Source organism: Zalophus californianus, chromosome 12 (assembly GCF_009762305.2).
Source record: "Zalophus californianus isolate mZalCal1 chromosome 12, mZalCal1.pri.v2, whole genome shotgun sequence".
In the NCBI taxonomy this organism is placed as follows: domain Eukaryota; kingdom Metazoa; phylum Chordata; class Mammalia; order Carnivora; family Otariidae; genus Zalophus; species Zalophus californianus.
In genome coordinates this window covers 61,868,252-61,892,971 of record NC_045606.1, presented here as the reverse complement: position 1 = coordinate 61,892,971, position 24,720 = coordinate 61,868,252, and the positions used below count along the sequence as shown (strand labels likewise).

At 40.2% G+C, this 24,720-nt stretch overlaps 1 protein-coding gene across 8 annotated transcripts in view; it reads left to right on the top strand.

Moving 5' to 3' along the window:
- Positions 1-24,720, top strand: part of PDE1C (phosphodiesterase 1C) — a 537,291-nt gene that overhangs the window by 450,097 nt on the left and 62,474 nt on the right. For all 8 annotated transcript variants that reach the window (XM_027575051.2, XM_027575055.2, XM_027575054.2 and 5 more), the window contains 7 exons: positions 2,436-2,536; positions 5,265-5,393; positions 6,498-6,599; positions 7,155-7,275; positions 15,994-16,075; positions 18,979-19,099; positions 20,789-20,964. In XM_027575051.2, the coding sequence (XP_027430852.1) occupies positions 2,436-2,536; positions 5,265-5,393; positions 6,498-6,599; positions 7,155-7,275; positions 15,994-16,075; positions 18,979-19,099; positions 20,789-20,964 (832 nt within the window). The remainder of the gene's footprint in view (positions 1-2,435; positions 2,537-5,264; positions 5,394-6,497; positions 6,600-7,154; positions 7,276-15,993; positions 16,076-18,978; positions 19,100-20,788; positions 20,965-24,720) is intronic.

The following is a 24,720-nucleotide window of genomic DNA, read 5'->3' as shown; positions in this document are numbered from 1 at the left end:
CAGAATTAGACTGAAAAGTTGTTGATTGAATAAATATGAATCAGACTTTGAGCTCCAGTCAAATTTTGATTTATGTCAAAGGATTCCAAACTCCAAAGCCGTCCCTTGGCCCCTTTCATTGCTTTGTCAGGCAAGTGCCATTAATTTTCCCCTTGCTTATTTTTTTTTTAAAGGGGAGAGGCTGTGTATCTTGTTCTTTTGATCATATATGCCATCATCATATTTATACAGGAAACACTAAATGGCTAAAGAGTGCTAAATAATTTTATTAGTGTTTGTGGTCTGCAGAATTTTGGCCCCCATGACCTTTGCCCTCTGTCGTAACACTTACTAATGTTACATTAGATGGCAAAACACTAATACAATGAAGGTCACTAACCAGAGGACCATAAAATAGGGAGATGAGCTTCGATTCCCCAGGTGGGCCCAATGTAATCTTGTGGGTTCTTGCAAGTCAAGAGGCGTGATGAGCAGCTGTGAGGACTCAACTGGCTGTTGCTAGCTTGAAGATGGAGAGAGCCAAGTGGAAAGTCTGAGTAGGAAATGATTTTTGCCAATGCCTTAAATGTACCTGGAAACAGATTTTTCCACAGAGCTTCCAGAAAAGAACACAGCCCTGCCAACACCTTGATTTCAGCCGTGTGAGATCCTCACTGGAAAAATCCAGCCACACTGTGCTGCTTTCTGACCTCCAGAACCTTGTGCCAATAAATGGGAGATGTTCTTTGAACCTGCAGTTTGTGGTAATTTAAGGTAGCAATAGAAAACTGATACAGGGGTGAAAACATTACTAAAGAAACTGTCATTCACATACAAAATGCACAACTTGAGAATACTGTTCCCTCAAGCAGTTTTGCCCATGTCATTTTCCTTCACGTGTCCACTGACCCCCGTTTGCCCCTACGCCCTTCAGGGCTTGCTTCCTGAAGTCCACCACTACCAGTTGTCCCTGTCATTGAATTAGTTGTGACACTCATTTTTTGTAGATAGGAAATAACGGACAGGATCTGTGGCTTGTGCCTTGTCACAGTTCGATAAATCTGGAATAAAATTCATGTGGGACTTAATTTTTTATTTCTTATGGGTTGTCATAAAATCTTCTGGGTTCACAGTAATTAACTTGGAAAAGGCAAGAAAATCTGGACCATATTAAAATATGAAGCCTTGAGGGGCACCTGGGTGGCTCAGTTGGTTAAACATCTGCCTTCAGCTGAGGTCATGATCTCTGGGTCCAGGGCTCCATGCTCAGTAGGGAACCTGCATCTCCCTCTCCCTCCGCCCCTCTCCTCCCCCCCGACACCCCCCCCCCGTTTAAATCCTTGAGGGATACAACATAACATGGGTTCTGTGTCCAAAGGCCTTAGCAGGAAGGTTGCTTTGGAATTTGGCATGAATCATGTCACTATTTCCATGAGCATGAGTTACCTTTCCTCAGACTACTCTGGTTTTGTTGGGTTCGCCACCAGGAATCATCTTTTCCTTTGTACACATGAGTATTCTCTTGCCTGGACGGAATTCGGTTTCATCTCGAGTATAAACACTTCCAGAGACCCTACTTAGAGCCAACAGAAATAGCCTCAGACTACAGTGTTCCAGACATATTTGTCATTTTAGAAGTTCTGTTCGAAGCAGGGCGCGACAGGCTCCAAGATAGCCTTTTAATCTTATTTTAAAATGTTAAGTTAACTTTGCAGAAGTTTGGAGAAGGAGCTATATTGGTGGTGTGGTGGGGGGGAGGATGGGTAGGTAGAGCAAGTTGAAGCTGATGGGTGGGGACAGGTTACTGGGGAAGAATTTAAAGACATTGCCAAAATGAAAAAAGTATATATGTATGGAATATATCAAGAACATGTGTAATATAAGCTGCCAGGTGATGCTACCTCTGATGGTTCAGGGAACACAATTTGAGAACCTTGGACTACAGCCAATTTTGGTGGCATGGTTGGGAGTGAGGGGGTCTCTTCAAACATCAGCATGCATAAGGCAGAAGGCCAGGTGTTATCTTTCCTTCTGTCTACATATACCCACTTTCTAGTAGGTAGACATTAGATTTTCTGTTACTCTTAGTTCTGGTATTGTGTTAAAATTTTTAACATATATTTTTTTCTATGTCTCCCTAAGAACTTTACTTGGAATTTGGGAAAGAATACAATGAGGGTTTTTAAAGTCTTCGTGTTCCTTGATTTTTGCTTCCTTGAAAAAAAGTAATAAAACTACTAGTTAGCTTTCTCAACCTTGCTGGGCAAGCTACTTCCAAATACCATATCCCCCAGTCTCCTCATAGGGGGAAGGAAATTCCGTCTGTCAGAAAACGTGTATTTGGCAATAGCTTTCCAGCTGCAGGGTGGAAAGGCAGCGATGCAGTGTGTTGTCAGCAAGCTGAAGACTTTGAGAAAGAGACAGATTATCTGATTGCCCTGCAATCTCCCTTTCAGAACTGGCTGACAGAGCTGGAGATCTTTGCTATCATCTTCTCAGCTGCCATCCACGACTATGAGCACACAGGAACCACCAACAATTTCCACATTCAGACACGGTGAGGATGCTGGATGTTTGCGAGGAGGCAGGAGGGGGTAGGAGTAGAGTTTGAGAAGTCAGAAGGGTATCAGCCACCTTTTTTTTTGCATGGTTACTCTATTTTGCGTTTCTGAAAAAATGAACTTTTCAACAAGAGATCATCCTGGTCAACTTCCGTCAAGATTTAGAGTTTGAGAAGCCATCTGCTCCCAATTCTCATACGTTATTCACATCGAATATGGATATCCTTTTCTTCTCTATTCGAATGCTAGCTATTTGTTTCCTTGTATATGTATTGTGCATACTCTACCTATTTCTATTAGGTGGTAGAACAGTTGGCAAAAAGGTACAGATGCCATGTAGACTGAATCAGTGAGGATGGGCCAGGATCAGGGTGTTTCTGTCCACACGTACAATACCTGAGCCTTCTTGCCCTATGACCTCTGGGATTCTGGGGACATTCTTCTCATCCTTCCTGACTTCATCCCTGCTCTTTTTGATGCTTGCATTGCTCCCTGGCAGAGGGCTTGGGGAACTGGGTTGTCTCATGCAGACTGCCTTCACCATAGATAATCTGTGTACCCACTATGATGAACTTCAGAGGTAAACACAGATCTCTGGGGGGGGGGAATTAAGTATGGGTCCAAGTGCCCAACTCTGAACCTCTTGACTGTAACAGACATCGCTAATCAATTTTCTTTAAACCAAGCTTCGTATTTATCCTTAGTCTTCCACTCAACACAGAATTCCAGGCAAGCAGTACCAGTCATTTGTCTTTTCCATTTAGGATGCAACTTTGTCCTGTCCTAGCCTAAGAACTTACCCTCTCTTTAGACAATTCTATGACACTGGAGAGACTCTGATAGCAGGGTTAATTGGGCCTTGACATAGTAACTGAAAGAAGTTAGAATTTGGGGAAAGATGGCATGGCTAAGAGGAATGATGTAGCAGGGAGAGATGAGGATTTAAATAAATACTTGCGGTTTCACTTGAAAAAAGCAGGTGCACACGCCAGATAGGTTTGTGTTCATTAAATCAATCTACATGTATTTAATGAACCCAACACTTAATCGTGGGTTACACAAAAGAAGACAGTATTGTCTGATCTCTGTTCAGATGGGGAATTTCAATAGCATGGCAGCAGACAAAAGGATGTAAGCCGCCAGCTTCATTGTCTACCTCTGGCTTCCTCACGTAGAGAACCTCAGCTGCTGGGAAGCCGCTTTTTGTGGTTCTGTTGCAAGGGCTTTAAATACAGGGAATTCCAGGGCGCCTGGGTGGCTCAGTTGGTTAAGCGACTGCCTTCGGCTCAGGTCATGATCCTGGAGTCCCGGGATCGAGTCCCGCATCGGGCTCCCCGCTCAGTGGGGAGTCTGCTTCTCCCTCTGACCCTCTTCCCTCGTGCTCTCTATCTCTCATTCTCTCTCTCTCTCTCTCTCAAATAAATAAATAAAATCTTTAAAAAAATAAATAAATACAGGGAATTCCACAGAGCAGCTCTGTTTAGTGGATATCTGTGAGTGGAATCTTTGCTCTGAGGACGGAGGCTGTGGTGAATCGCACCTGCTGAAGGAAGAGAGGTGGGTGGAGCAACTGTACATGGGTCTTTGCTGGAGACCAGTATCAAAACCCATCTCAACTCAGAGGAAATGGCTTAATTACAGCAACTGGAAAAGAGCTTAATGTCATGAAATATACATCATTTGGAGCCTGACTTAACAGATACACTATCAGATCTTTCACCACAGGGTTTGCATGTTTTGTGTTATCTCCATAGGAGTGAGGAAATTCCAGTGGATTCCGTTACGCTTGCTTTGGAATAAAATTTAAGCATTGGTCTTCTTTAATAGAACTTTATTCAAAGCATCTCAGCCCATGTGAGCCCTATACAGAAAATTAAATCCGTAACGAAGTTCTTTGTCCTTTGATGGTATGTTAAGCCTAACACTTTAAAGGTATGCTAGGTATATCCCAAAGGTTGGCCAATGACAGGTACAAATTATGGTGGGGACCAGTGGCCGAACTCTCAGAAGACCTTCCTTTATCCCAGCCCTGCCACGTAGGCACTGTGGGGCTCTGTGAAGTCATTTTACATCACTGAGACTCAGCTTCCTTGATGAGAAACAAGCTATAATAATCTAAGTTTTCATTAAATTGACGGTATTGAAATAGTGTACAGCTCTGTGTTTGGTGCAGTGGTCTGAGAGGAAGTGATTAGCAACTGTCTTATAATCCTTATATTCTTAACCCTCACTCTTACACATATGGCCTCCACATGGCAAAATGTTAAGGTCAAGGTACTACCAGAGGAACTTGGCAAACTGTACCTACCAGGTGGTATGTGTTCAGAGCATTATAATGATAATAAATTCTCTCACTGAATAAAATTTTTAAAAAACTTAAAGGCATTCCAGAAAATACAAGGAAGTTTGAGTTGACCCATGTTTTATGAAATCCCCTATGCTACTTGTAGAAATCATTGAGATCTGGTTATGGAACAGCTTTCAGAGAGTTCTCAGTTTGGATAGCACATATTTCACGTTAACATATTAACATTAAAATACCCTACATATATCTATTGATAATTTGTAGTGTTGGTTTTAGCTTATTCGTTGACATCAGTGGCATGGGGGCAAAGATAACTGTTGAACATAGGGAAAAAGATGGTGTATTCTAGCTTGAGAGAGTCACCTGAAAAATCTCAACCGTTTAACATCCTAAATTATTTTGCTTGGCTTTCTGTTCAGGTCTGACCCTGCTATTCTGTACAACGATAAGTCTGTATTAGAAAATCACCATTTAAGTGCAGCTTATCGCCTTCTGCAAGAAGATGAGGAAATGAATATTTTGATCAACCTCTCAAAGGATGACTGGAGGTAAGGATGAGACAGGAGAGAGATTTGGAGCCTAGGAAAGGAACCATGAGGAGAGACGAAGTATGCTGCTTTTGGAGAAATAATACCACTTGAAATGTTTATGGCACCCTTTCTCTCGCCTCCTTTCTCTTCATCCCCTGTCTCCTTCCCTCTCTCCTCCCCACTTGTCCTCTCCCTTTTTTCTCTCTCTCCCCTTTCTCTCTCTTCTCTGCCTTCTCTCTTTCTCTCTTTTTTTTTTAACACAAATATTCGAATATATTATAGGTACTTTGGAAATACTTGCTGCTTGTTACCTTAGGAAACTTGTGTTGCTCTTGTCTTAGCCTCTTAAATCTGAGTTTTTTTCTTTTAACATTCATTTTTTGCCTTCTATTTGTTTTGAACTTCTTTTAAAAATCTTTCAAAACTGTGCTAAGGAAATTATTTTGACACTCAAAAATTATTTCTAATTCTGTTGCCTAAATGACGTTGTGTGTTTTTGAATGAATTTCGGCACACCTGAGTTTGAATATGGACACAATTACTAGTTGCATGGCATTTAGGAAGTTACTTAACCCCTTCACACTGTTGTAAAATTTAATTTCTAGAAAATAGATAATAAAATTTACCTTGTGGTTTGGTAAATTTATAATAATGATATAATCCATTTAAAATGCTTAACACACATTGTGATGTATATAGCAAGCCTGCAAGTCTTTGTAGCTATAAATACAGATCAAGGTGTTTCGAAAATTAGAGGCAAAATCATTTAAATCCTTACAAAGTTCTGAATCTACTGCGATGCAAATAGTACTTATATTTTAATTAAATGATCAGCTGTTCATTGAATATCTTTGTGCTAACCATTATGTAAAGATTCAGAGAACTAAGCCATACTGAGTGATATGTACGTTCCACATGTCATATTCCTAATTAATGATTTTCTTAATCCTTAACCTTCACTTATTCCTTATAAAAAAAAAGCCCACCTAAAAAGCTCAAGTTGATTAGAAATGTCACCACTAACTAACCGATTTTGCTTAGAAGTGGCAAAGAATATAAGCGAATTTTTATTTTCCATTTTTTTACTTCCATGCTTCTCTCTCCATGGGGTATCCCTGAAAGGGAGTTTCGGACCTTGGTAATTGAGATGGTGATGGCCACGGATATGTCCTGCCATTTCCAACAAATCAAAGCAATGAAGACTGCTCTGCAACAGCCAGAAGCGTGAGTGGACCTGTGACATCATGTGTTTTTATAGGTGTTTGAACTGGTATTTGTCCATGTTGTTGCACCTTCTTCAGAGAGCCTCACTGAATGGTCACATGAAGTGGGGCTGGTGGAGGAGAGAGCATGACAGTTGTACATATCACATACAGATTTTCATCAGGGTTGAAATAAATAAGAGGGCCAGTAACAATTTGCCCCCAGTTAAGAATTTAAAATAATTCTTTGTGGGAAACTACATAATCAAAGATTCACTCAGTACAGGGGCAACAAAAGTCAGTGAGTGACTCTTAGATTCTTATTGTCTTTTTGAATGATGCAGTCATTCCAGAAGTTGTTTGGAGTCTGTTTATGAGGTGTCCAGCTCAATAAGCATGGAGACTAAGCTGATGAATATCCCAGTTGTAGGATGAAATGATGCTTCCCCCACACTTCAGCTGACATGGGGTTTAAGATGGGAGAATGGAAGAGATGAAGAAATTAATGATTATTAAAAACTCTTACTGAGGTTCTGAAAGTTTGGTCATCACATGTTTGGGTCCTTTGGGTTTATAGAGTTGAAAAGCCAAAAGCATTATCCCTGATGTTGCACACGGCGGACATTAGCCATCCTGCAAAAGCATGGGAGCTCCATCATCGCTGGACAATGTCACTCCTGGAGGAATTCTTCAGACAGGTATCTTGTTGTGCTACTCCTCAGGGCCATCAGCACTAGGTAGTTTCTGAGTTTTATATTTCAGCAATGCTATAATAAGACGATTGGCGTTGCAATCATTTTCTTTGGGGAGGAAGGGTTCACAGCTTTTTTTTTTTTTAAATTTCCTGGCCTCTTGCTCATGGGATGTTTGACTCTTACCTAAATTTTGGTTCTCAGAACATCATGGTATTTCTGTCCTATGCATTTCTGTTTGGAAAAAAAAATTCTTTTTGTCAGTTTTTGTCAAAATATCACCCTTTTACTCCTCATTCTAATGGGTTGACCAAATGGTGGTTGCTTTTGCATCATTGTGTGGGATTAAGATGTTAATCTTTAACTCATAATGATCTGTTACAGTAGATTGGGTTGTTTCTTTTGAGCAGATAAGCCATGTTGTCAAATTCCAAAGTGAGGTGTGGCAATTTGTGATCAGGAAATCAGAAGCTATTGTTTCAATTATATTTAAACGTACTACATCCTAAGACACAAGGTTGTGTTTTCTACATGGGTAGCCAGAGTCTTTAATGAGTAGGCAATACTTGAAAATTAAATAATAAAAGGTACACAGAAGTAGAGAAATCGGGAAATTAATACATAGTATCAAAACTGATGTCTTCTTTTTTATTATTATTGTTATGTTAATCACCATACATTACATCATTAGTTTTTGATGCAGTGTTCCATGATTCATTGTTTGCATATAAAACCCAGTGCTCCATTCAGAACATGCCCTCTTTAATACCCATCACCAGGCTAACCCATCCACCCACCCCCACTCCCCTCTTCTTAAGAAGAGCTGCCCTTAAAACAACTGCTTCAAGACATGAGGTCCTGAGATTGAAGGCAAGATGACATGCAGACTGTGGGGCCTAGATTATAGCCGACTCACATCAGTACAGTTAATTCAGTTACTTCTGGTTACTTTAAGAAGGGTGGTTCATGTCATGGACTGGGAGATCTCTGAGACTGCACAGAATACTACTCATGACCCCAGTCTCAACTTTGTCCCCTAAACTGACAAGAGATAGGCTCTTTCAGTGGTTACTTGATTTTTGGAAGCAAATTACTCCTCTATGATTACTCTTATTCTGTGATTCTAGTTTGAATGGAAAAACTGTAGAAGGCATCTGTATATGTGTGTTTTTTCTTCTGAAACTTTACACAGTATCTAGTGATGAGGTGGGACCAGAGTCAACAGCATATTCAACAAAGTCCAGAAGACCCTTTATTAGAGTTTTTACTCCAACTGGTTCATGGGACTAATCAAATCCCTCTTCTAGTTCCCAGTGGTCTTATCTATGACTTGTGTTTTAGGAGGTGGTGGCGATGGTGGCTGAGGGGTGGGGTGGGTGGGATTTAGGGGAAGGTTAGGCCAGATGTTTCCTTAGGGTCCTTCTGGCATTAAATGTTCTACACTTCCTTCATACTGTCTAGGGGTGCACATCAACACCTGTACACACACATGCTCCCCTAAGCTGTTATGTGACTATACCATCACCTACCCTATTCTGCATATGGCTGTTTCCCCTTGCAAAGTCATTGCTTGGTCTCAGACTTCTTCTCAAGGAGAGCCCAGTGGTGTGCGAGGAACTAGAGCTGGACAGGTGGGCCTTGTCTATACAAGAATGACTCTGCCATTTTTCCGGAAGCTATTTTTTTAATATTAGTGAGAGGATTTTCTGTAAATAACCACTCCCCATTATCATATGCTTTCTTTAATATTGCTTGAGCAATAACACCCCCTATGGCTGGGAGTATTTAATCTATAGCCAAAGGAAGGTGATAGCTAACTCATGTAAGTTTGAGGTATTGAAGTGATTCCTTCTTTTAATTGTGAGTGGATATGAGAAATTTCTTAAATATGTGCACATTTTTTCCCATAAAGGAAAACTTGTTTGCAAACACATATGCTTGAATTGAATGAAAAGGTGCTAGAGGCAATGTGAAAATAACCTTATTGAATTTCTTGCCTATTGGGAATGGAATGTTAGCTCACTGGACTGGAACTATTTTTTAGTAATTATGATTCAGTAAATTATTTTTATTGACTTAATATTTTAACCCAGATGCCATAAGCCATTGTAAGTAACCCATGTAGGAGAAATGTTGCCTGAGCGCTTAACTATAGATTTTAAATCGGACAGTTCAAATGGGAAAGCTCAATGGGACTGTAGAGCCTTTGAAAGTATTACATTTGCAAGTTGGGTTGTAATTCAAAATAGGGGCATAGCCTCAGTGCTGATAGACCACACCTTCCATACTTTGCTAAAAGAGTAAGTTACATCTTCAGTATTATAACCATATTTTACAAAATCCAAGCTGTGGCCTTGGGGTGTTTCTCAATGAAATATTGACTTTAAAGAAGTATAAGTTTGCCTCTTTGGTAAATCCATGCTATATAAGTCTTGAGGTTCATTTCCTTTATATTGCTGTTTATTTTTATATTTTGCAAACGTCCCTTACAATTCTTTTAATATCTTCTGTGTCTGTGATTATTTCCCCATTTCTAATTCTCATTTCATGTATTAGTGTTTTTCCCCTTGCTTCTCTATGAAATTGGCTAATCATTTGATTATTTTGTTTCCATTTTATTTTATAATACCTTAATTGAAGTTTTCATTTTTACTAATTCATTTCTTCTGCTTGAGTTTATTTTGTTCTTTTGCTAACTCCCTGAGTTGGATGCTCAGTTCACTCATTTCATTCTGCCTGTTTAGTATTAGAAAATATAAGGCTAGGGGTTTGTCTTTTTCTTATGAATCTCATAGATTCTGATATGCAGTATTTTCACAATCATTCCTTTCTAAATATTCTGTAATTCTGGTGTAGATTTTTCTTTTACCCAAGAGTTGGTTCAGATAGAGGTGTTTATTTATATAATTTTCCAATGGTGGACTCTTTTGCTTTCTAGTTTGTAATTAATTTGTGGCTTGTTGAAATTCGATCAAAGAATTTTTTCATTGTTTGGATTTTATTGTGAATCATTTGTTACCTACTATATAATCAGTTTTGTGAATGTTTCCTGCTCTTGAAAAGTAGATTTATTTTCTACTAGCAGGGTATAGAATTCAAACAATACCCCACATATCTACCTTATGAATTATGTCATTTAGGTATTTTATATATCATTTAAAAAATTTGATCTATTGTGGGATGACAAATGTTTCTATTTTTTTTTCTTTCTACATAGTGTGAATGTTGATTCTATGTTATTTGGTTCTTGGATATTCATAACTATTAGATTGTCATAATTTATTGTACCCTTTATCATTATAAAGCCTGCTTCTTTGACTCATCTAATGTTTTTACCTAGAATTCAAATTTGACTCATTTTAAGGATATGAGCCTTGTCTTTGCACAGGTTTTTACCTTTAGCCTTTCAGAGATACTTTTGTTTGGGTGTGCCTTTTAAACACTGTATATAGTTGAGGTTTTTTATGAGGCCATCTAAGATTTTCTCTTATTATTTGAAATCAGCTATATTCGTATCTATTAAAATGAAAGGAATATTTGATCTTAGGTACCATCATATTTTATATTATGCTCTCTCTTTTTACAGCTTCTTCATAAATAGTTCATTATAGTGACAGTGCCATCTGCTTTGTTCTATATTTATTTATTCTGATGACTTGGGAGTTTTATATTATGTTTTTTGTTCTTCCAGTGGCTAACTTGATAATAAAAATTTTACATCCTCAATTTATTTAGATAGTATCTATTGCCTCCTTGTTATAAAAAGTAGTAAACTTCTGCTTCCTCTCTCCTCTTCCCCAGCACCTGATTTTAGTAGCTTTTATTAACTTGTTTAATTCTTGTAGTCTGTCCTTTATTATTTAAATATAGCTCTATTTTTAATATATCAGGTTTAAATGATATATTCTTATCTCCAACAGGTAAGAAAGCCGGCGTTTATTTATTACCTCCCAACACCATTCCTCATTTTCCTTTCCATAGCATAACTAACTCCTTGTTACTATTTGTTGGCTATATTATGTCTAAGTTGTCCTGATTTTTTAAATGGGCCTTCTATGGCATGTACTACATGCTGCTTACAAAAGATACACCCTAAACAATGTGACTCAGAAAGGTAGAAAACCGGCGAGAGCATAATTTTCTAGTTGTTCTTGTCTTGATTCTACTCAATGTTGGTACTTTGGCCCTGGTTGATCATCCATTGGTTAGCCAACGTTGTTCCTCGGGTGGTTTCTTCTCGAAGAACTAATGAAACCACATTTTTGTGTACTTGCCCATTTTTCTACTGCTGTTTGCTTGGGTAAGACATTTTTTTGATCAAACTTTCTTTCCCTGAGGCCTTTTTTATATTTCACTCAAATGTCTTCTACCTGTGAATATTGCTATGGAGAGGTTGGAGGCCCTGCTGTAATTATTTTCATGTCTAGGTGATATATCTTTATGCGTATGTGCCCTAAAGGATTATTTCTTTATCTTTGAAGCCCACTGACATTACTAGGGTATATTTCAATAATGATTGTTCTTTAATAGCTTTTCTTGGGAACTGGCTTGTTCTTTTCTTCTATAGATTCCAGTTACATTGATTACATCTTTGAATGCTTTCCTTTTCCATTTGTTAAGTTCTCTTCTTTAGGGAAAACAGTTATTCATACGTTGAGTCTCTTTTGTTTCTCTTCCATGTCTACATTTTTCCTTTAGGTCTCCATGAACTCTTTGATCAGTGGTCTTTGTTTGGCCTGCTTTTTACATTCCTGACCTCCATGCCCCTTAATGTGTTTTCATCAAGAATAACTCTTGTTTGTGCCGCTTCCGGTGCAATCTTCATTTATGCAATCATTCTGTTTTTCTCTTCCATATCTTTCCTGAGCTCTGCTAGCTCCTATTTCCCTGAGCCCTTTTCTTGATAATTTCAGGAATTTCTTTCTGTTCATGACAATATGTTTGGTCATCACTTGGTGGCACTGTTTTTTCTGGTGTTTCCTGTTTTTTTGTTTGTTTCTTCCTTTCTTCCTTTTTTTTTCCTTTTTTCATTTGATATATGTTTTCTCAGGTTTTTTTGTTGCTAGTGATGATAGTGCTGCTGCTTCTTCCTCCTCCTCATCCTTCTCCTTTTTCTCCTCCTCCTTCTTCATTTTATTATTATTATTATTTACTATTGAATGAAATGAATTTATTTTTAAACTATTTGTAGGAGGTATGTGCCAAGGAGAAACCAAAACAGCAATATTCTAAACTAGCCGAGATTCTTCATGGTTTGTTATGAGGCTTCTATGACGTGAGGCGCGCGCGCGCGCGTGTGTGCGTGCGCGTGCATGCGCGCGCGTGTATGTGTGTGCGTGCGTGTGTATGTGTGCGCGCGTGTGTGCGTGTGTGTGCGTGCGTGTGTGTGTGTGTGTTAATTTTTATTTCTTCCCAGACAGCAGTGGGCAGCAGTTGTAGGGCTGTTTACAATTTGGACTCTGCCATCCATCATCCTCTTGCCATGTCTATGTGTTTCCTCATTCAACTTCTCCTTTTCTACTATTCCTAGGGACTAAATAGGGCCCAGGGTAGCTCCTCACACCAGAGAGAACCAGGAGAACGATGCTCTTCAAGTTTTATCTGAGATCTGGAGCCATAGGCCTTTTTTCCGGGGCTCTTACCTCACCCCTCTCTGCTAGTCACCACATTTGGCAGCCATTCCTCATCTAGTTTGATGTGAGAGTACAGATTTTTCCTAGCATTTGTGTTTCTGTTTCTTGCTCTCCTGTTTTGAGAGGATAATTTCTGAGAAGACACAGATGTCTTCACTATATTATCTTAAATCCAAAATCACAATAATTTTCTTATACTTCCTATTTGTAACTTCTTCCCCTGGGAAAGAAGAGTGTACACTGCTGTGTTTGTTTTTGTTTTGTTTTGTTTTGCATGATGCTTTGGTTACCCTCCCCACTCAGATACTTTTTTCTTCACTCTACCTGAGAAGACTCACTTGAGATGTCACCTGCCCTGTGACCTTACAATATGGAAATAGTCTTTGTTTTTCTTGATTGGCTTGTTGCTTATATATAGCTGCTATAACAAACCCCAAAATGAATAACGACACGCATAAAATGGAAGTTTATTACCCACTCATGTAAAGCACAGGACAAGTGTTTATTGATTGGCAAGATAGTTTACAATCAGCAGTGATTTTAAACCTAGACTCTACGTGGCTTCCATGTTGCTTGTCTACATCAAGCCAGCAAAAAAGGGAAGAACGTGGAGAAGTAGACATAGGACATTTTATATGCCGGAAGTGTGGTGGAGATACATCCCCTCTCCTCTCGTTTTATAATCTAGCACTAACTGGCAGATATCCTGGGAAATGTAGTATAGCTGTGTGGACAGGAAATAGAGAAGGAAAAGGAGGGAGGCTTTATGAACAGCTAATGCCTAATTGCTCCCCCAGCTTGCCTGTCATAAATGTCCGTGTAACCAAAGAACTTGAGTGTTTCTAACCAAATTCATCTCCTCATTCATTCAGCAAAATGCATTGTGCTCCTTTTGCAGATTGACTACATGACTTTATTAGTCTTAACCCCTATGGCAGGAATAATAGTTATTTATTTTTCTGCATTGTCCTGGAAGAAAAAAAATGAGTTAGTTAAAAAAAAAAATCTGTTGTGCTGAGACTTTTGCCCCTTTTTAAAAATATTGACATCTTCAGTAAAAGGAAAGGATATGAATAATTCCACACAGACCAGTAATTATAGAGTCTTATAATATCGTTTCAATCTAGTTGAATTCACCTGTAGAATTACATCCTTCCATTTTACTTTCTGCACATTTTTGTCCAATTCATAAATGTATCCGTCCTCCAAAGGAAATTCAATGACAACTATTTTGAAATAGGCATTTAATAGTTGAGTCTACTCGGCTCAATTAAATCCAAAAGATATAAGTGATGTGTAGATGTGGTATGGACAAGTCCATGGGATAAGAAGTTATTTAATAGCTTGTACTTTTTCGGTAATGCAATCCAAATTAATGCTTATGCCTTAATAGTCAAGTGGTTAGTGTTCACCACCTCTTCTTCTAGACCACCGCATTAAAATATACCAAAAAAACAACTTTTATCCCTGCTTCATAGGGAATAAGAGTGGGTTTTACTTGCTTTAGCTGGGCTATCCTGCTAAATCATCGACACAACAACAGTTTATGTTATAAATACTCTTCCTTCTCTTCATCCTGCCCAAGTAGAAATAGCTCAGGAGTAAATTATTTTTATCATGCCACTTGAGAGATAGTGTAGCACTCAGCAAGGCGTACTCAGCAATGGAGGGGCTATTGTGTCCCATGGGAACAGGAAAGTGTGCAGAAGGAACTGAGCCACTTCAGGACTGTTCCTGAGACCCTTGGATGTCCCCAGCACCTATTGTGACCCCATCATTCAGCTTCCTCAGACGCCCATTCCTTTTCCTTCCTTTCAATAGATGTTCTTTGTGTGTGTGTGTGTGTGTGTGTGTGTGTGTGTGAGAGAGAGAGAGAGAGAGAGAGAGAGCCAACATCTTTTCTCTTTGGTAACATGCCTTAGAAAGAAAAAGCATTTAGTTTTTGAACCTGGTCTAGTTTTTGAATGTTGTTACTACTTTTTTGTACTATTGATTTATTTATAATATTTATTGTCATCAGAGTGTATTTGGTATAACAAATTCACTAAATGTTTCTCAAATCTTGACTTAAATATTAGAGATACCTAAGATACCCAATATTAGAGAAACGATAATAGTTCTTTTATTTATTTACATATATTTCTCACTTAATCCTCATCATAACCTGATACGATAGGGGTTATTATTCCATACTTTATAGAACATAACACTGAAATGTAGAGAGGGAAAATAAACTTCCTGTGATCACACAGCTAGAGGGAGAAAGGCCAGATTCGAGCCAAGGTCAGTAGCCATTAACCTGAACAGATTCTATCCTTTGTAAAATGAATTAGCACAACTTTACTACTGTGACAAGGGTGCCATATTCTCCCTTTCCTCTAGGTGTGTGACTAAAGTATAGAGCTTTTGGTCCAGGTTTTCAGCCCTCATTATTTAGACTCTCCATAGTACTTACTTGTCATAGTGATGCTTTTTGGTGAGATTGAGAATATATTGACCAGAGAATTATTATTGTCTAACTTGAGAAACACAAGCAGTTATTTACTCTGTTTCTTTTTTGGTCCACTTTCCATTATGCGCTGAGCCCTGTGCTTAAGACCCTGGAAGCACTTACTCCAGTTGTGTGTAGCGTTAGGTAGCAGCACTGGATCAATAAATCCAAATCAGTCCAGTTTGAATTTGTGTTTTGGACACTGCCCACAACTGGGGCTGGGGCTTCACTGTCTGAAGAAAGGCCACAGATTGACACGACAACTCGAGAACACACAGGAATTCTGACTGCAGTGTTGGCTCTAGGCCACAAGACGCAATGGCTTTTCTTATTTTCCTCGGGGGACCTTTTGCTGCCTGATGAGGCTTTCTGTACAATACCATGTGCCTTTGCACTTGGATGGAATGATTGGACCCCAGAGGGCTTCAGCTTCTTGGTGTCCTTTATGCAGAGGAGCAGGCCCCAAAAGGACTTCTTACGTATGTAATTGTAATAATTATAATAAAGACCAGTGGCCTTTGTGGCAATTGAAGTTGCTAAATAAAATCTGGGCAACTTCGCCTACTGATCTTAATTTACTGTGACCTCCTGTTTTTCTAGGGTGACAGAGAAGCAGAGCTGGGGCTGCCTTTTTCTCCTCTGTGTGATCGAAAGTCAACGATGGTTGCTCAGTCGCAAGTGGGTATGTGTTGACAGCCCTTTGGACGGAAAGAAAAAACAGAGAGGGGTGCCTAGAAGTAAGCTCAGATACTCGCAGTGATTCTTTTGGCTGGGAACCTGGCTCCATTCTGCTGTGCTGTGCTCATGGCTTTGGCTGGTTGGGTTGATGGAACTGCTCTGCCCATCCTGCCCCCTGAAATGTGGCTGGTTTGTGGGAAGATTAGACAGTGCTGCTCTGTTGTCTCTATCATTCCCCACTAAGAGCAAAAGGGGCCTCAACTTCCCAGTGCAATGACAAGAATCAGTGGCAAGAAGCCCATTCTATTTCAGCCTCTCCATTCTGCATGCAATCCTGGAAGTCTCCCTGGCATCATTTCTCTGCCCTGTTTCCGGGACAGTCCCATTTCCTGGATGACCCTACTTCTAGGAATGGCTCATTTTAAATGTTTCCCTCTTTTTTAGCACCTTTTCTTTTTTTTTTTTGGTGAAGATAATTTTGTACTCTAATAACCGTAATATATGTGCATTACAAAAATCCTCAGATATGAGAGAGGGTACCAGTATCACACATAAATTAAATATCAGCAGTGCTCTTCACTTGGAAGAGTCTGAAATCATTCAAAAAATAAATTCAACAAGGATTTACTGAGTTTTTTTTCCACTCGTATTTTGAGTACTCATTCCTTTTTTTCGTGATAGTATATTGAGTTTCTGTTAGGTGCAAGGCACTGCTAGGCACTAAAATAGATGTTATAAAAAAACTAATACAAATTATATATGTCATCTGCTCCCAAAGACATTGAACCAGGATTGGGCGATAGACAAAATGTTAGGAAACAAAATCTATTTGAGTGTTACAGTGCTAAGGCAGAGTTCTGTACGTGGCACAATTGGGTACAGAATAGAGTGTGTGGACCATTAGACTCCGAAAGACTTGTTGAAGGGTAATATTTGAGTTGGAGCTTAAGAAATAAGTGGGTAGTATCTAGGCAAATGGTGTTGTTGGTTAGAGGTGTGTAATGGGTGGGTGGAAGGGCATTCCAGATAAAGGATTAGCATATACGGAGCAGGGAAATTTAAAACAGCCTAGTATGGTCAGGGCATTACAAACAGCTCCATGTGGCTGGAGCAGTGGGCAGAGAGTAGGATGAAGTAAGTGACATGTCTGAGGAGAAAATCAGGGCATATCTAAAGAATTTTAAGTAAGATTTAAAAACATAAATTGATGCTTTAGAATAAGAGTCAGCAAACTATAGCCTGTGGGCTAAATCTGGCGTACTTGGTCCTATAAATGGTTTTATTACACAGCTAAGCTCATTCATTTGCATATTGTCTATGGCTACTTTTACACTACAGTGACAGAGTTAAGGAGTTGTCATAGATTTGGCCCACAGAACCTAAAATATTCACTATTTGGCCCTTTACAGAAAAAGTTTGTCAACCACTGTTTTAGAACAATTTCTCTTATCGGTAGCTGGGAGGGTTTTGAGTAAGACTAGAGGCAAGGAAATCAGCTGGGTGCCCACCTCAGTCATGAAAACCATAAAAGCATTTGCACCAAACACCATATTTCCTTTGATTGGTGTTTCATTTCCTTCCAACTTTCACATGGCTGTGTAATAAACTACCACCAGTAGTTCTAGTTCATATATTTTCTACTAATGTGTCGCAGAACACCTGGGTATTTTTGGGCCATTGAGACAGTGACTCTAGTCTAACATCAACTATCTCCCCAACATGGTGATATCTCAAAGTTCCAGTTCCAGATCTGACTCCTCTTCCAGGTTCCAACCCTGTTTCTTCCAGTTCTGCTCACCCTTTCCCATCTGGATGTGTCCCTGGCACCTCAGAGTCAGCAGATCTAAGCCTGAGCCCATCGTCCTTTTCCCCAGCCACAGCTCCCCCATCACCCTTGGGTTCTCTGCCTTGCTGGAGGAGGTCTCTGACAATTCCCACTTAGAGGCAGTACCTCCCACCAGCTGTGCTTGCACCTGTGCCTCCATGACACCCCCACCTTACACTGGCACTGGGTCCCGCCTCCTCACCTCTCCTTTGAGCTGTCACAACAGCTTCTCAAATGATTTTCCCAGCCTCAGCCCCTCCTGCTCTCTCCCTTCATGCCCATCTTGCCAGATTAACTTTCCCAAAGAACATTGAAAAATCTAACTGTGATACTCCCCAAACATCTCAAGGGTCTTCTAGCACCCATCTAGGTCCCACCCAATTCCTTAGCCAGACCCTTAGGAGCCTCCCTTCCTGAGCTGATAACTACCTGCCTTCCCAAGCTTTCCCACCCCAACTCTGAAAAAATCCTTAAGCCCCAGTCAATCCTCAGACACATCCTGTATTTTCTCCCATCCTTGTCACTTTGCCCATTCCACCCCTTCCACCTGGAGTGAAGAGACTTAGGGCTCAGCTCAAACATCACAACCTCCATAAAGCTGTTCACAGGCCTCTCAGGGTGAGGGAAAATATCCTCCCTCCCTCACCTTCCCAGGGACCTTCTTTGGGCTTCTCCTTTGGCCCTTTCCATATACTCTAGGGGTCATTTCTGTGCTCAGTTAATCTCTCTTATAAATGCCTTGAGGGTAGGCAGGTTGTGTTTTACGTCTTTGTCTCTTGTGCAGCACCGACCACAGCATTGGTTACCTAGTGGGGGTTGAATCTGTGTTTCTTCATCGTTTGATTGAGCTGGATGCTAGAAAGTCATAGGAAAGTTATTTGGAGAGATGGAACTGACTCATGATATTCAACTCAAGGAATATGTTAAATGAATAAAGACCAACCTCCGCTCTCTTTATCTGATCTGGAGCTCCTCTGTGGATAAATTTTAAAAGAAAGATAAGACTCATCAGTTTCCATAGGAAAATATGGAAAGGCCCAGTTAACATGTAGTTCCTCTGAGGTGTTGCTGTCTCTCTTCAGGTTTTATTGATTTCATTGTGGAGCCCACCTTCACTGTGCTCACAGACATGACTGAGAAGATTGTGAGCCCTTTAATTGATGAAACCTCCCAAAGTGGCGGGACAGGACAGAGGCGTTCAAGGTCAGTGGAGAAACCCGAAGGATGGGGGTCAGGTGAGGACAGAGTTGTTCCTTTGGGAGAGGTGGGGTATTTCATAATGCTGTTTGCCTTCCCTCTCTTGTAAGGGGGTGTCTGCCTCTTTCTTTTTCTCAGAGGAGTGGAGGCTGGACAATCTGTGCTCTCCAGGCTGGCCTGGAAGGGAGTGACCAAGATCCACACCACGCCTGGTGGGTTTCCAGGGCTGGTGTTCCGCCCCGTTCTCTCTTTTGGTGCTTTTGCTCATGGCAGCACCCATCACAGCACTTTGACCTCCTGGCCCCAGGCAGTCCTTGCTCCCCAGACTGCAAAAAGAAAGTACCCCTGATCAGAATTCTCACAAGAAATGAAGCTGAATTTCATTTCTAGGTTTAGGAAGAGAATGAAGTGGAGGAAGGAAAAAGAACCTGAAAGCTTTAAATCACCTCTGACATAACTTCATTATATTGAGCATAGATAAGTAGCAGGCTCCAGAGTCAGATTCCAGGTTAAACATCCCAATTCCATTACTTGGTAGCCATGCCATCTCAGGTGAGTGGCCTCAGTTTCCCCATGTGGGCTGTAATACTTCTAGGTTGGAGGGAAGATTAAAGAAGTTATTCAGTCTATATTAAGCCCTTATAACAGGGTCGAGCACAGAGGAAGTACTGACACTTAGTCTTTATTAGTGGTACCACTGCTAGTCCTGCTGCCCCTTTCCCGATTGTCCATGTAGAACCTGGGGCTTTGATATACAGGAGAAAGGAGAGAAATGGAATTTAATGGGAAAAATAAGCAAAGAGCAAGAGAGGGAGTAAATAGAAGGGAAGATAGGAAAAATATTAGGACAGTGGCGTCCCGGGGATGGTCAAGGTGAATGGACCCAGTGAGGGCTGCTGACATGGAGGACAGAAGCCTTCTGCCTGAGTCCCCTACCCCATAGCTCTGCAAGCACCGGGCTGAAATGTATCCTGCTTATCTATTCAGCCTCGGTTGTGGTTGTCAGTGGGTTTGCATTCATGTTGGTCACAGCGCTAGCCACCTGGAAGTGTGTGATACGTTCAGGTTTCCCAGAAGGTGACACTTCCTATATATGCATAGTTGCCCGTGTTTAAAACTTGAAGTAATATTCCTTTAAAAAATGCCTTTTATATGACTGTTTCCCACAATCCCTAGGGTATCTGTGCCTCTTCAGCTTCCCCTGGGAACATAAGGAAAACTTCTTACTTTGGCCTTGGGGATCCTGGGGTCAGAGGCATGCCAGTATGGGGGATGGAGGGTTTGGAGCTGGAGAGAAAGAGGTACAAGTGGCTGGGTAACTTAGAAAAGTGCTCAGTGTGGAAGCAGGTGGCTGCACTGGGAAACCAAGTAGAAGCCCAGTTTCAAATTAGTTAATTTCAGAGAGTTGAAGACAGAGAATTCATGTGAGGGAATTCTAGTCATATTGAGTAAGAGGATACCAATCAGTGAAGAAATATGGGGAATAGTGATACTCATGAGGCTGAAACCTTGATTTTTTTTTCCTGCTGAAAACAGAATTTGTCACATATGGAAAATAGGAATCGCAAACTTCAGGACCCAGGAATTTCGCAACACAACTTGAGGAGTGTTAACCACTCCTTTCTTGGGCTTGCTCATTGGCATACATTATTAAAATACTAACCTTCCTCTTTGGTGTGACTTTTTGTCCTCCAGTTTGAACAGCATCAGTTCGGCGGATGCAAAGCGATTGGGCGTGAAGAGCACTGGCTCAGAAGGAAGCACCCCCATCAACAGTTCTGTCATCCCTGTTGACTACAAGAGTTTCAAAGCCACTTGGACTGAGGTGGTGCACATCAACCGGGAGAGATGGAGGGCCAAGGTGCCCAAAGGTAACGTGCTACTGGGGAATCTTCCAGGAGATCTCTCTAAACCCACTTAGAAAACAAGGCATTGCTGATTTATGGGTATTGCAAATGAAGCACTATCTCAGGATCTGGATTCAAATGGCTGACTGGTAGGATCCACTGTCTTTGGCTCTTCATTGTATGTACCACTCAGGGCATAATAGAATGAGGCAAGCCCCCACTTCAGCATGACATTTGTGCTGACTAAATTCCTCTTGTTGGTATAAAGATCTTGCAGTGGATGGGTGTTGTTCTTTCTTGGTTTCTGCGAGACCACCTGGTCATTCTCATTTCTTATCATGTGACACAATGATGAGGCCTTAATTTCTTCCTTTACCTAAAGCAAAGCCTGACCAGTAACCACCTCCGCCGTTACGTTGGTATAGAAGGAGCTTTAATATCCTTGCATGCATTTTTAGCCCCCTTTCATGTTCTCAACTTCTCTTCAGTCATGACTCAGGCTAATCTTCTGAGATGAATGTAACTTGCAGGCAAAATTCACTGAGGCCAACATCAAAAGTCAGTTGAGAAAATTCATGACTCTTGGTACTATAAATAGAAAAGACTGAAATCCGTGTGCTTCTTGAAAGCTGAAATCCGTTTGCTCATACACATATTCGTGTTTCTCAAACTGGTACTACACGATCCTTACGTACTACATACTCAGCCTGTAACCTAGGGAGGAACACGTACCTGAGATAAGGGTACGATGCTGTGGCATTGGATTCCAGGGAGAGATGCAAACATAGATGGCTCTTGGAGCTCAGTGAGGGGGCTGACCCCAGTGGGGTTTGTGGAGGTGATCCTTCAACAATAGTCAGTGTTTGTTAACATCTACCCAATGCCTCCCACGTGCCGAGAGTACAGAGATAAATCACAGACATCTGGTCCTCAGAGCTCACCGTCTCCTGAGGGCAGGGGGCATTCGCACAGAGTTTCCTTCAAGGAAAGAAGGAAGTTCAGTCAAGGATTTGAGCTTGTCACCATCACCCACTGGCCCTGGGCCCCAGGGCCTCATTACAAGAAAGAAGAGTTGTATCCTCAAACACAACCCCAACACTTTCATCCACCAGTGCCCACACAGCAAGTTGAAAGAAGCATGGTAGTGGCTGGGCAGGACATGTTCTGGCTCTGTTGGCCCCTCATACATCAGGGGCTGCTTCTTGTGTGGTAGAGAAGAGACCACCTCACTGTTGCAGTTATTCAAACGCCAACCACTGTGGCTTATCCACAAAATCCAGGCCAAGTGGCTGTTCATTTCAGGTGGGGCCAAAGGTTTATATTTATGGTGCTTTTAAGGCATACTTGAGCCCTTATCATTTTGGGAAAGATGTTGGACCCTGAGCTACGGAGCCAATACCTCTTCCATATTTTAAATGTAGCCTGCCCTGGGACAACTGGGTGGCTTAGTCGGTTAAGTGGCTGCCTTCAGCCCAGATCATGATCTCAGGGTCCTGGGATCGAGTCCCACATCGGGCTCCCTCCTCAGCAGGGAACCTGCTTCTCCCTCTCTCTCCCTCTGCTTGTGCTCTCTCTGTCAAATAAAAATAAATAAATAAATAAATAAATAAATAAATAAATAAATAAATAAATGTAGCCTGCCGTAGTCTATTCAGATGCTTTAAACATTTAAATTCTCCCTGTTGGCAGACGTTGCAAGTGGCATCTCAAAAGAAGCACTCTCTTATAATCAATTACACTCATTACATAGATGAAAATCCAATTCCCGACAACACACAGTCTAAAGAGGTACTTTTAAAATAATTTGTTTGCAGTTATCTAGCTTACTTAAGTTACCTTCTGAAACTAGTCACTGAGGGGAGCATTAGACAGCTTCTTTTCCAGGAGAAAACTGGCCTTTTGAAAATGACATAAATAAATGCTAATAATTACCAAATGTTAGGTATGCTGGTTGAGATATGGTTAAGCTATTTTGGAAGCATAAAGGGACTTGTCCCTTAATCTGCTTAGGGCTTTTGGGAAGGCATCTTGTAGCCAGGACTTCAAGGATGCCTGAGGTTGATCTTGCAGGAGGTGTTAGATTTTAAAATGGGGAGCAAGGAGAAAGGGGATGGACAGAGGTGCAAAGCCTGGGTTATGTATGTTTTGTGGGAGGATAGTCTGAATATCAAAGCAAATTTCAGTTAGTGGGGAAATGGAGAATTGAATCCCTACTTGCACTAGCCTCTTTGGCAGATTCATGTAGATTCTTTGAGAAAATTACCTTCTGAGGATGATAATACATATCACAGAGTTGATGCAAAGAACAGAAATAAATATGTAAAACACTGAGAACAGAGCCTCTATGTCGTTAGTGCCTGGTAACTCATAGCTGTTATTTAAAAAAAAAAATTGGAAAAGAAAGTTAGAGGTTTGAATGCAAAGTTAAGAAGATGGTGGTAAAAATACCAACCTATATCTAATACTCTTATCTAACATTTTCAGCCTCCCAGTAATGCTGTTGACTAGTTCACTGGTGTTAAGAGATTCATTTACATCTTTTTTTCCATTGGTGATCAGTTTGTACTAGATTATCCCAGGCTGTTTTGCTCATTGTTCTTTTCTACCAGAAAACCATGATTTCAAGAAAGCCTGACCTACATGGGGCACTTGAACATATGTTGTTATTAAATTGATTAGAATGGGATCTAAACTCCTGGTTTTATTAACCAACCTAATACACAAAGCTAGCTAGACCAGAACCCATAGTTGTTAGAAAGGAGTAAATAAATATTTCTTGACAGCTCACAGGGCTGAAAATTATTATTCCCAAAGATATGTAGGTATAATAAGTTGTAAGTCTGATCAATATCAATTTTTGTTCAGTATTTAATACTTATAAACATTTTTTCTGGTATAAAAATATGTGTTTAGGGGTGCCTGGGTGGCTCAGTCCTTAAGTGTCTGCCTTCGGCTCAGGTTGTGATCCCAGGGTCCTGGGATCAAGCCCCGCATCGGGCTCTCTGTTCAGTGGGAGGCCTGCTTCTCCCTCTCCCACTCCCCCTGCTTGTGTTCCCTCTCACTGTGTCTCTCTCTGTCAAATAAATAAATAAATCTTAAAAAAATAATGTGTTTAGGTAATAATGCTGAAATATAAATATATCTATAAAGAAGAAAATAAAAATCACTCCTAACCTCTTCAGCCAGATATTGGTGAAATTTTGATGTAATTCTTTTTAATTTTATTTATCATGCATATATATTTATATAAGTAAAAATTTTCCCCATACATTGGAATCATAGCAAAATATTGCCCTATATTTTATTTTACTATTTCTATTTTAAGCATTTTATCTTGATACTGAATATTCTTAGAAAGTATGATTTAAATGGCTGCATTTTATGTAATATTCCTCTATTTCTGCACATTTTGGTTTTCAGTTCTTCATTACTGTATATAATAATGCTGTTATAAACATACAAATTCAAAAGTCTTTGAGCCTACCTCTGATTATTTATCTAGGATAAATTTCTATATGTGGAATTCCTCTGTCAAAGTAGATGAAAAACTATAAGCTCTTGATATATATTATCAAATTTCTCTCTGGAAAGTTTTTTGTGTTTTTTTTTTAAACTAATGTCTTCCAATAGAAGTGGGAGGTATTTCCCTATATTTCTCCCCTTCATTTTTCCCATTAGGATGTTTATATTTTTATTATTGATTCATAATAACTCTTTATATATAAAGGATGGCAACTCTTCAATTGACAAAATATCTTGGCAATTTCTGCTTTACCTAGT